At 43.1% G+C, this 12,908-nt stretch overlaps 1 protein-coding gene across 1 annotated transcript in view; it reads right to left on the bottom strand.

The window, feature by feature from the left end:
* The window catches only part of SNAPC3 (small nuclear RNA activating complex polypeptide 3), a 37,341-nt gene extending 36,477 nt beyond the window's left edge, over positions 1-864 (bottom strand). The window contains exon 1 of the mRNA XM_024760466.1: positions 541-864. Coding sequence (XP_024616234.1) covers positions 541-860 — 320 coding nt within the window. The 5' untranslated portion in view covers positions 861-864. The remainder of the gene's footprint in view (positions 1-540) is intronic.
* Positions 865-12,908: the final 12,044 nt, after the last annotated feature.

Genomic DNA, 12,908 nt, shown 5'->3' with positions numbered 1-12,908 from the left:
TATAAAGAAAGGGATATATGCCTGGTTGAAGGCGGCCAATACTGTTAAAAGGAGAAATAGATCGTTATTTTAATATTTTCATTTAAAATAAATCACTTTGAGGAATATCTCAATAACAGTATACCCAGGAGGTCCCCAAAAGAGACCAGAGATAATCAAGGTTTTGACACTGCTGTGGTTAAATATCCTTCCAGCCTCATCATAAACTAAGGTTCCTCCGTCGTCAAAGTGTCTTGTCAAAGACATACACGTCGCTGTTACTCTGATTGCTTTCCTACATTAATAAGCACTTTAAAAACTAGTGAATAGAAAAATTAATCTTTCATGCGGCTCTCTCGTCCCTTCAATCCCACTAGCAGAAATTGTGCATCCCATCACGGGACTTCTCCCGTTGTTCCGGGAAAGCTTTGATAGGGCGGCCCTTCTACCCCGGGGAGTAAACCACAGGCCCGCCCCCATGATGAGGCCCAGGGGCGCGCAGGAGCAAGGCTGCACCCGGGTTGACTCCAAGCCGCAAGAGCCCCTCGGCCCCGCACTCACCCGCACACCGCCCTCAGCTCGGCTGCCGCTTCCAGGCTGCAGCCCAGATCCCGGGCCACGGCCTCATCCTCCCGGCCGGAGTCTGCAACCCCTCGGCCCCCGGGCAGCGCCGGTGCCGGCGGCTCCTTCAGCGACAAGTCCCCTTCCCCGCGCAGCCGGCCAAGCCACAACTCCCCGAAAGCGGCCACATGGAAAACGCGCGTATTCGACTCAGGAAGCTCGTACTCTGGGAAGTTGCAGCCGCCACTGCTGGGAACCGGGTTCTGCCTGCCGCCCTCCCCGCCGCCGCACGTTGAGCCGCCGCTGCTGCCTTCAGCCATGTTCGCCCCTCTCCCTTCCCGGCGAAAAGCGGCTGATCAAGGCCTCGCGGGGCTTGCTGGGACTTGTAGTTGCGCGGAGCCCGGGCCGGCGAGCAACTGGGCTGCACTGGCACAGCTTTAGACACTACGTTTCCCGTCAGGCCGCGAGTTGGGCCCGCCCCCGGGCGTGGCACCACGAGCCTCCGCGTGCAGGGCTTGAACTCATTGTTCTCTAGTCTCGGCTCACAGGAGGGCGGCTGCGGCTTTCTTTTCACCGCAGCTTGTTTGGGGGGTTTTCAGCCCGCTCGGTTACGCAGCATCGCTCTATGCGGGATAGGGCGGTTTTGGCACGCCCCTTGGTCCCCCTCGTTGTTTTCCTGTCGGCCCTGAGGTGCGGAACTTTTCCTTGACTCCAGGGTTCGAGAGCTGCGCTGCTGCCTCACTGATCCAAAGCCTGAGAGACTTGAGGGTCGAAGGCTGAGCCCCGGGGCATGACTGGCCCTCCAGGTCCGGTTCGTTTAGAACCTCTACAACGGCCCCATGTATATACGTATCATTGCTGTATACGCGCAGAATAATGTTTATTGAGAGCCTACTGTGTATCAGACGCTGTACAGTATTATCCCTAACGTATATTTTTAAAAATCACAACAGCTTTTCCAGGCAGGTATTATCATCCCAGTTTTGCTGTTGAGGAAGGAGTTAACTGCTAGGAAATAGAAGCAAGGTCGGAAATCTGGGATTTTATCTGTAAACTAAGAAACTCTCCTTCCAATCTGAGGACCTGAGGATGTGCCCTTAGACATAGCTTGTGTCAGACAGTGTGGAAGGGTTCGAAGGAAAAAAGCCAAGAGTTTAAATAAGCAAAGGCAGAAAACAGAGAAGTCACGGTGACTCGGAATAGTGGGGCTGAGGCCATCTTCTCCCCTAGACTTGCCATTATGTAAGCCAGTAATTTCTTTTATCTTTAGATAGTTTGAGTTGAATTCTCACAACCTGAGGACAATTAGTCTTCCCAGTGCCTGTAAACCTTGCTCTAAATCCCTTAACAGGGGAGCTCTCACTCCAGAGAATGAAGTCTCGTTTCAGTTGTAAGAACTCTAACATGTATCTGGAGATTGAGTAACATTGTCTTCAGGAGTGGAGACCACAATGGTTCCTGAGAAGCAGTGGGAAGGGGCAGGACCAGAAAGAACACAGCAAGGGAAGGTGGTTCACTATGAGGTGTGGCATTTCGGAACAGCATCTTTAGACGTGTGGATCGTAGGGATCAGGGGGGAAAGAAGGGTTAGTGGTCGGCACCAGCGGAACTCCTTTGAGTCTTAGCGTCAGCAGCCACTCTTTGGAATAAGTCTAAAGAGGTCCAGAATAACCACTGCAGCATAAAAATTATTTTGAGCTGAAAGCATTTGAGAATTGGCTTTTTTTCCTGAACTCCATTATCTTCCTAAATGTGGAGCCTCCCCAAAGAACTCAATTGTCATAAATCCCCTCCCACAACTAGAGAAGATTGACTAGAAGTGGGCATCACACTTACACATTGTCACAAAGCTGTATTTCCCATCTGTTCTCCTAAGGACCTATTTATCTTTCCTGAAAGTCATTTGTTTTCCACTAAGTGCCCTTTCTCCCCCTCCCCTATTAAGAAGTCATTTGTTTTCCTGTAAATGCTGCGCTCCCCTTCCCCTTATCTCATTAAGATAGTACATAAGCCCAAATTCTAACCACCTCCTTGAGCCAACTTTTTCTGTGAACTCTCATTAATCTGTCTTTTGTCAGTTTAATTCACAGTTCCCAAATGACAATATAAGAGTGTAGAGGAAGTTTCTCCTCTTCAGCCACGGCAAAGGAAGCTTCTGGCCCTGTTGCAAGTTTGGCAGAAAATGGGAGCATTTTTAGACCTGGAACTAGGACCGGACAACAACAGAAAAGAGATAGAAAGATTCTAAGATCCCAGGATAGATATAGTCCTTGTAATTCTGGGTGAGTTTTGTATGATTCCTGACGGAGGAAAAAAAACAAAAACAAAGGTTTCCCAATTGTGGATGTTGGAACCAACCACTGGGTTGAGGTCGTGGCATTAATTTAGAGACAGGATTCTGAGTAGTGGCACAAACCAAGATTATGACTCTTGATTGGAGAGTAGGAATAGGGAGACATGAGCTCTCAAAGTTTGCCTCTGAGCATTAGTTTCCTCACTTGACATGCTTACATGAGCTCATCAGGTGATGAAAACTGGCTTGCTGGGGGGAGCCGTGGCAAACTGGGGAGTACCAGCCTCCGTCTACAAAGCTACCATGGCTGCCATGTAGGAATGCAGGATTTCTCCACCAGAGCTTCCAACATTTCTAAAGAAGTCAGATATTTAGCTTTTTAACAACAACAACAACAAAAGTGAAATCTGATCTTCAAGTGTGGGCAATTAATTTTGTTAATCTGATCTTCAAGTGTGGGCAATTAATTTTGTTAAATTACTTAAACAAGGAGGCCATTAGATTGAGGTGGCTCTAATTCAATGGCAGCCTGCCTCAGAAAGCCAAAGTCTAAGTCTGTAAATGCCTCAAGGTTACAAAATCAAAATGCTAAGGACAACCAATCGCAAACAGCCAACTAGACTTCAAGCTATAACCATTCAATAATTGCTTTGCTTCTGCCTTTTCTCTATAAGATTCTCTCCCCAGGCTCCAGTCAGTGGAGTTCTCCTAACCACTTCCTGTTTGGTGCTGCCCTATTTGAATTGATTTTTGCTCAAAGAGAGTCAAAAATTTTAACATGCCTCAGTTTATCCTTTAACAGTTCATATAACATTTTAAAACAGTATTCAAACCAAACACAATACACATAGGCATCTGGCCAGTGGCCTACCTGTTTGTGATCTCTGATCTACTGTATCTCTAAAATTCACCCAGCTCCCAATTTATGTAATTCCAAAAGTGAACTTCTTTCGTCTTGGTTTCCAAAGTAATTCTACCACTGCCCCAAGGCCTCCTTTCTCAGAATTAGACTACAGGTAACTGGGAGTCTCACTTGGGGTTGAAACCATATGTTTCCCACATTTCAATAGTAACTGTCCAAGTTGTATTTCCATCTAGTTCTCTCTGATATCTAAATCTTTCCTACAGCAAAGTCATTTATTTTATTCTTCTCCTCTGGCTTTGGCTTTTTTCCCTCTGAGTGGACAACTGGTCTGGATTTTTAAAAATAATTTTTGAATAAGCACATAATTTAAAAGGTAGAAATATCAACTGTATTATTATTGACTATATTCCAATATAGTCAATAACAATGTAATATCTTTGTATGGTGAGAGATGGTAACTACACTTATGGTGATCATTTTGTAATGTATAGAAATATCATATCACTGTGCTGTGCACCAGGAACTAACATAGTGTTGTAGGTCAATGATACTTCAGAAAACAAACTCGTAGAAAAAGAGATCAGACTGTGGTTACCAGGGGCAAGGGGTGGAGAGAGGGAGACTGGATGAAAGTGATCAAAAAGTAGAAACTTACAGTTATAAGATAAATGAGTACAAGGGATGTAATGTACAACATGATTAACATAATTATTGCTGCTATATATTATACATGTAAGTTAAGAGAGTGTATCCTAAGAGTTCTCATCACAAGGAAGAAAATCGTTTTTTTCTTTTTCTTTTACTTTGTATCTATATAAGATGATGGATATTCCCTAAACTTATTGTGATAATCGCTTCATTGATGTATGTAATCATTATGCTGTACACCTTAAACTTATACAGTGCTGTATGTCAATTATATCTCAATAAAAGTGGAAGAACAAAAAGATACAAACATCATGCAGTGAAAGTCTCCCTTTCTATCTTTCCCCCAGTCATGTAGAGCCCCTTCCTAGATTTCTGGAGGCAACCATAACCTCCAGTTAGCAATTTCTTGTGTATCTTTCCAGAGAAATCATGTATTTTATATAAATATATATGTATGTATGTACACATATTGCACACACACATATGTATGCATGTACACACATATTTTTGCATACAATACATGCCGTTCTATATTCTATACCTCATGTTTTTCACGTGAGGTTATATCTTAAGACATCCTTTTATATAAATATAAAGAGCATACTATTTCTTCCACTGTATCTGTCAAATTTCTTTAACTAGTTCTCCCTTGAAGTACATTTAGGCTGTTTGTAGTCTTCTGCTTGTACAATTAATGCAGCAATGAATAATCTTACAGGCAGTCATTTTGCTGATTACTATCTGTCCTCAGGCCCCAATTAAAATCTCTATTTAAAAATTATTCTTTTGCACTCTCTTGGATTACTCACCCTGGGGGAAGCTGGCTGCATGTCATGAGGACACTCAGACGTCACTATGGAGAGGCTGATATGATGAGGAACTGAGAAGAGGCCTCTTACCATTGATCAGCACTAACATGTCAGGTAGTTGAGGGAACCACCTTGGAAGCAGACCCTCTAGCCCAGTCAAGCCTAAGAGAATTGCATTCCTGCCAACACTAACTCATCTGTTCCCAGATTCCTGACCCACAGAAATTGTGTGAGATAATAAATATTTAAGCTGCCACATTTTGGGGTAACCTGTTACACAGCAATAGATAACTAATAGAGGGAGTGAGGTGAACACAGCCATGTATTAAGAGGTTAAATCTACACAAGGGACCTTGCCAGAGAGGCAAGAGGTAGGGAAATAATTAAGGAAACATTTGCAATAATCCAGTTAAGAGGCAATGGAGGGTCTATGAAAAGAGACAAGGATGGGCTCATCCAGCCCTGGAGAAACAACCTGAGTTTGTACATTAATGATGATATCCTATAATAGCAATTTTAGTACATTAATGATGTTATCGACAACAGCAATTTCAGTCATCTGACTCTGGTTGATTAGAGTTCAGTTGGCACAGAATTGAGGTCAGAGGGGACAAGAAAGGGAATAAAGTTTTGGATAGAAAGATTAATCATAAACTCAGTAAGAGAACTTGGTTTTAGGGGGACTTGGTTTCGATAATAAAAATGCATGAAGATTCATCTACTTGAACAGCAATATTTCTAAAAATGACTGATTCTGAGAGTATTAAATGCTACTGCACCCATTGAAATCACCTTTCAACTCTGACCTTGGTCAGGCCCCTCGTATTGAATGGTGACTTCCTTCTCCTAGTCATCTTCTTTTGACTCTCTGTTGATCCTATCTTGTTGAATAGCATTTCCAATTGTGGGACACCATTTGGGGAACATTCTTGCCTTGAGGTGCTGACATCTTGTTTGGGAAAAATCTGGATAATCAAGATTACGTCCTGTTTTGTCTGTTCTTTCTTTTGCTTTTACCGTTGTGAAATACACACACACACACACACACACACACACACACACACATACACATATAAAGGGTTCTTTTGGTTAAGGGTTGTTTGTGTTTCAAAGCACTGATGAGTTTTATCTAAAAATAGAAATGATGTCTCTAAATTTACAAATACTCTTTTGCAATCCAACGGTCATCTTGACTATGCATAAATCTCTACTGATCAATTACCAAAGCTACACTGCTGTGGCCATATTCTAAACCAATTGATTTTTCAATTGGGCTGGGCTCAGTCATTTACATTTGACCCATGATTAGCAGGGAGCATACCTAAATTTAAGTGGCAATTACAGCGTGCTGGATCTTTCTTAGTTTCGGGTTCTGTGGGGCAGGCATTCCCAAAAGGTTCAAAGAAAGGCCCTGCAAGAGCAACTGTGGAACAGCTTCGGCTACAGCCACGTCTTCTTTGGTATTTCTACTGAGAGGGGTAGGGCCAAATGCCCAATTCTCATTCACCCCTTAGGCATCGAGAGGCTTTAGGAAAATAAGAACTAGCCAGCTCTTTCCACAACAGAGTTGAGGACACCAAGATACCAAAAGGAGAAAATCTTTTGCTTGGTGCTGTTCCTGGATTCTCTGCTTCAACAGATTACATGTTCATGTGGAGGATTGCTTTCCTGAAGCCAGGGGACCATGTGGGAGTTTATCTCTGCCAAAGAAAGGAGTAGCAGAAGGACGGAAAGGGAATGTGTGACGGGAAAGACAGCTGAAGTACCCTTAGTCATAAAGGCAGTTGGTAGAATAATAATAACAATTTAGTGAGAAGTAAGATTTATAACCTTTCAGAGACCTGATATGAATTATAAGGAATTTTAACAACCGAGGTGGAAAACCTGAATTGAGTGTCCTCTTCAATTCTAAGCAATGATCCTTTTCAAAGCTGAATGACTGTTAATAGATATATATTTGCATAATGAATTTTTTAAAATAATCATTGTTTGTTTGTTTTTTTTTTGGCTGCGTTGGGTCTTTGGTGCTGCGCACGGGTTTTCTCTAGCTGCGGTAAGCAGGGGCTACTCTTCGTTGCGGTGCACGGGCTTCTCATTGCGGTGGCTTCTCTTGTTGCGGAGCACAGGCTCTAAGCGCGCAGGCTTCAGTAGTTGTGGCACGAGGGCTCAGTAGTTGTGGCTCACGGGCTCTAGAGCACAGGCTCAGTAGTTGTGGCGCACAAGCTTAGTTGCTCCGAGGCATGTGGGATCTTCCCGGACCAGGGATTGAACCCGTGTCCCCTGCATTGGCAGGTGGATTCTTAACCACTGAGCCACTAGGGAAATCCTGCATAATGATTTTTTTTTTAATTCTCTAAATTGTCTCCAACTAATTGTTTTAGGATACCTGTATTGTTTGCTGCTCTCCCACCATCCCCACCTCTGTTCCACTGATAAGTACAAATTAGGCAATTAGCTTTTTCCAAGAACAATGCCAAATTTATTGGAAGGTATTTAAAATCTTGGATTAACAAAGAGAGTGAGAGAGTCTACTGGTAGAAAATAATAGAATCAGAGAAAAGAAGTATCAGAAAACATTTTAGTCCCTTTTGATGATAGGGACTGTGGACATGGAGAGATTTGGAAGAAGCTGTCATTTTTTGGAGGGAGGCTTGAACCAGGACATTGTCTGACTCCCATGATGTGAGGCTGGTATCATTCTAAGATTCTGCAACCAAGCATACTTTTTAAAAATCTGTTGAAGTTCACCTATTATCTCTATGAGACATATTCACTGATAAAAGAGGAAAAGATCCTGGAAATGGTATAAAATGATTGAAGGTTAGAAGCTGTGGGACCAGGTAATGAAATACTCTCTGATATTAGATTTTGCCCTTATCTCAGAAGGAAAGCATCTTTCCACTGTAAAGTTTCTTTCTTTCTTTCCATACTCCTTGGAAGCAAGTCACTAAGCACAGTTCATACTCATGGGGGTGTGGAGTGGGGAAGGAGTGGGAATTAAGTTTCATCTTCTGGAGCAGGGAGTAGTTACATATTGATAAGTTATTTGAAATCCTATAAGGGAGATTTGTCTCTTCTCCTTCACTTATTTAATTATTCAATCTTTTATTTATATCAGTATGGACTCATGGATATTTATTTTATGTTTTGGACTATCATCCATCACTATGTATTAATCACGTGCTTCAGATGCTTTGACATCGGGGTCTTGCTGAGCCTGGAGAGACTGCCCCTCCCAGGGATAGCCAATTTCTAGAGATAGTAAAGGATTCTCCTTTGAGTGTGCCTTTCAAATGCAAACCAATCTACCCAGAATGGGCACCCCGCCCCGCCCCCACCTCCTCTATCAGGTTCTCACTCTCAAGGTTACTATTCCTCTGCCCTAATTAGCCAGGTCCAGGTACCAGCCAACTACAGGCAGCCCCTATGCCCCAGAACCACTGAAATTATTTAAATCAGCCAATCCTAAACCTGCTTACCTTGCCTCACCTGTTTCTTCCTGCAGAAACTACAATAAGGGCTCTTGCCCACATTTCCCTCTTGCTCCCTCTGCCTCCTGATCAATCCTGGTGCTTCCTCCTGTGGCCCCCTGCTGTGTGGCATGCCCCCTCTTAGGAACCGTGAGTAACAAACCATCTTTACACTGACAGTCATCTCTTGATCTGCTAGCCTTCATCATAGATGAATAAAACCTACATTTTAAAGCTACTTATTTATTTTACTGCTCACATTGTTCCAGCTTTGGTTATTGAGAGCTATTTCAGATCGGCTCCTGTTGTCCCTTTCACATCCACCCTGTCCTCTTGTTTTCTGAGCACTTCCTTACTTTCCGGGGCAACAAGATGCTTCTGACTCATATACTCCCTGCCCAATGCCTAGAATCAGCCATTTCTCCAGGAAACCATGGTTCTTTTTATTGGAGAATGGTATCACCATTGATTTTTGTAAACAAAGTTTTATTTACATGAACACAGTCATGTTTATTCAATTTCTCATTGTTTATGACTGGTTTTGCATTACAACAGCAGAGTTTAGTAGTTACAAGAGACCGAATGGCCTGAAAATCCTGAAGTATTTGCTATCTGGCCCTTTACGGATGTTAACTAGACTGTGTGATCATTTCACAATACATACAAATATTGAATCATTATGTTGTATATCTGAAACTAACATAATGTTACATGTCAATTATACCTCAATAAAAAATATGTAATTATAGTAAAAAAATGTTTGCTGACTCCTTTTTTAGATGAAGGTGACGTGCTTCTTTCTTTCTCTTTAAAATTTATTTTATTGAAGTATAGTTGTTTTACAAGGTTGACTTAATTTCTGCTGTACAGCAAAGTGATTCAGTTATACATACGTATATTCTTTTCTCGTATTCTTTTCTATTATAGTTTATCACAGGATATTTTTTTTTTTTTTTTGCTGTATGCGGGCCTCTCACTGTTGTGGCCTCTCCCGTTGCGGAGCACAGGCTCCGGACCCACAGGCTCAGCGGCCATGGCTCACGGGCCCAGCTGCTCCGCGGCATGTGGGATCTTCCTGGACCGGGGCACGAACCTGTGTCCCCACATCGGCAGGCGGACTCTCAACCACTGCACCACCAGGGAAGCCCTATCACAGGATATTGAATATAGTTCTCTGTGCTATACAGTAGGGCCTTGTTGTTTATCCAATCTATATATAATAGTTTGCATCTGCTAATCCCAAACTCCCAATCCATCCCTCCCCTACCCCCTTGGCAACCACAAGTCTGTTCTCTATGTTGCTTATTTCTATAAGAATAGAGAGAGGTCTTATGGAAGTCCAAAAACTGAAGTGTTCATGAGATCTGACACCAGGAATCAACAGTACATTTTCTTCCACGGCTTTCTGGCTTCCATTGTGCATTTCCTCTCCATTCCTTTCCTCTCTATCAGGTAGTTCTTACTGGCCCCTTATGTAGGCTGCTAAGTTGCGGTGCGGGGAAACTCCCCTTCTAGCTAGGTTAGAAGGGAGGAGCTGGTAAAGAGGAATTTATTTAGAGTTGGCACCACCTTCTAGGATGGTAAAGAGAGCCACGTACACCTCTGGTCATGTAAGCTAGGCCCAGGGAGAAAAAGAAAAAAAGCAATTCCTCCCAACACAATTATGCTTTTGCAACTTGTCGAATTAATGCCATTTTCACATACATTTTCCTTGTATATGATTAGACACTGTAGCTGAGAAAAAAACTACTCACCTTGGAAAGTGTGCCCTGCTTTTTAGGAACATTTCTAAAGATGTCAAGCACATCAAACACTAGGGATTATCCTCGTGCTTCCAGTCAGCAGTGACTAAGCAAAGCAGAGCCTCTCAGGTGCTCGAGTTTGCAACTCCCTAAAAGACAGAGAGGAGGACTGTCCTCTTCCTCCAAGGAGGGCAGGGGTTTACTGAGGGAGTGGGCAGGCATGGGGGCACCTTGCTGGGGGCTTCAAAGAGAGGCTACATAGGTGGAGAGGGGTTGAAGAGAGGGAACATTTATATTAGACTCCCTGCTTTTGAAGACCTAGTCTGGAAGGCATTTGCTAGTGTCTAGCAGAATAAAAAATAAAGTCCAACACCATTACAAGCCTAATCCTGGGTGATGAACATCTGTAGCTCATTCATAATACAGTGTGTATCTGGTCGGGGAGACTGAGCAGCAAAGCTTCTCGGGAAGGAGCAGTAAGTGCTCTCTGATGGCTTAGTCGTGCTCCAGCAATGAGAGGGCAGGAGACACGCCTGCAGCATCGGGGCAGAGTCTCGCAGCACCAGAGACAGTCAGACTGCCTTTTCCCTTAAGGCAGAAAAGAAGAGATCTGCACTGCTTTGCCCCACATGCTTCATACTCGCGTGCTGCATAAGGACACCTGATAAGGTTGCCAGATTTAGCAAATGAAAAGTGCGGGAAATCCACTTACATTTGAATTTCAGATATACATAATGAATGAATAACTTTTTAGTATAAGTATATCCCATGCACTATCTGGGATATACTTGTACGAAAAAACATTTTGTTGTTTTTGTTGATCTGAAATTCAAATTCAACTACTCTTTATTTTATCTGGCAACCCTATGCCTGGGTCTACTTCATAACCTTTCAGATCAGCTCCTGGAGCTGCCAGAAACTTCCCTCTAGATCTTTTGAGGGAGAGAGCAAAAGCTAGAGGCAGAAAGAGGACTGGACTGGCCCAGTTTTTCCTGTTTTGGAAAAGCCCTGCGTACCAGGCCGTGCTAGGCCATTGGTCAGCATTCAAATGGCCCTGTCCTGTGTCCACTTCCGGTCTAACTAGTGTGGCCATGGTCATGGCTGTTGGGAGGTGTGGCGGCCCATACAGAGTTTGTTTACATAGGTAGAAGGCAGTTAGGCATGTCATTATGTCCAGGGCACTTATGTCTGCCAGCAGGTTCCTTCACTCCAGCCCCCCCTCCTCCCCACTTCTCTGCCTCACGCCAGAATAGGCTCCTTTTCTAGAACCCGTAACCTCAACTCAGTGCTGGCCCCTCTCCTCCCTTAGTCTGAAGACTCTCACATATGACTCCGATGTTTTTTGACCTGCTTAACTACCTCCTGACACTCACTCACTCTTGCCCGCATCAGGTTGACCTTCTAGCCTGCTGCTTTTCCTGCACTATTTTCCTCTGTTCATCCAGATCATTTAAGGCTCAACTAAAATCACTCAGTTCTGTGAAGGCTTTCCCACTCCAATCTGTACCGTTCTGTCCAAACTTTATACATTGTCCTGGATCACCTCAGAAGTTTAATTGGCCTATGTTTGTTTCCTTTCTTTGAAATTGAAAATCAAAATCATAGAACTAAAAACTTTTTAAGCACTCATAATGCCAACAATCCCAACCTAAAATGACTTTTAAAAAATTTTGTAATATGCATATATCATTTATATGGCATATATCATTTATATGGCTGCCTGCTGTCCCATATTTATATCTTTCAGCTTTTGTGATCTGAGAGGTAAGACTCCTTGTCACCCAGCTCCAAATAGCAACAGCCCAAGAGGATGATTAATCCACCTTAGAGCACATGCCCACCACATAGTGTCCCATTCCTTTCAACCAGCGGCTGTGGCTAGAGAAATGACCTGTTACGTTTGGCTAGATCTAGATCACCCTGTGGCCACGGGATTAGGTACTATGATCGACAACTCTGCCAGAATGAAAAGCAGAGTTGGCAAGTAGATGGGAGAACAGTACGCCAAAGGAAGGAACGTAATCATGGGTAGACAGAAATAAGAGCTGTCTACAAAAACCAAGGTTCTTCTAAGTTTTGGTAGAATGACCCAATCCCCTCAAATCTGGTCATCCTTTGGTGAATTGAAAACAAAATTTTTGCAACTATGACATTGAGGACTGAACTCTCAGGCAATGGTATGTGTCAGAGGACACTCTAATTTGAGAGACACTGATTTTACTTAATTATACCTTCTTTCCTTTGAGTGTCTGAATAAATTTTATAATAATCAGATGGTATGGAATGTCTAAGGAGGATGATTGTCCTTCTTTTAAAGAGGAGGGCATCGAGTCTTGAAAGAAAGGAAAAAATTTAAAAGGTCTGTCTAACGACATACACTGGCCCATTGCCTGAGGTAAGTCAGAACTTTTCAGCCTTGTACCTTATACCCTCCATGAGGGAGGCTCCTAAAGTTAAAAATATCAGTGGATTTTTTTAAAACTGGAAGATGACTTTAGGGTATGCATTTTTGTTTCCTCCCCCACCAAAAGTGTTTTAAAT

The sequence above is a fragment of the Neophocaena asiaeorientalis genome, unplaced genomic scaffold, assembly GCF_003031525.2.
Source record: "Neophocaena asiaeorientalis asiaeorientalis breed wild unplaced genomic scaffold, Neophocaena_asiaeorientalis_V1.1 scaffold174, whole genome shotgun sequence".
Classification (NCBI taxonomy): Eukaryota; Metazoa; Chordata; class Mammalia; order Artiodactyla; family Phocoenidae; genus Neophocaena; species Neophocaena asiaeorientalis.
Note: the sequence above shows the minus strand (reverse complement) of the source record. Positions and strands in the feature narration are given on the sequence as shown.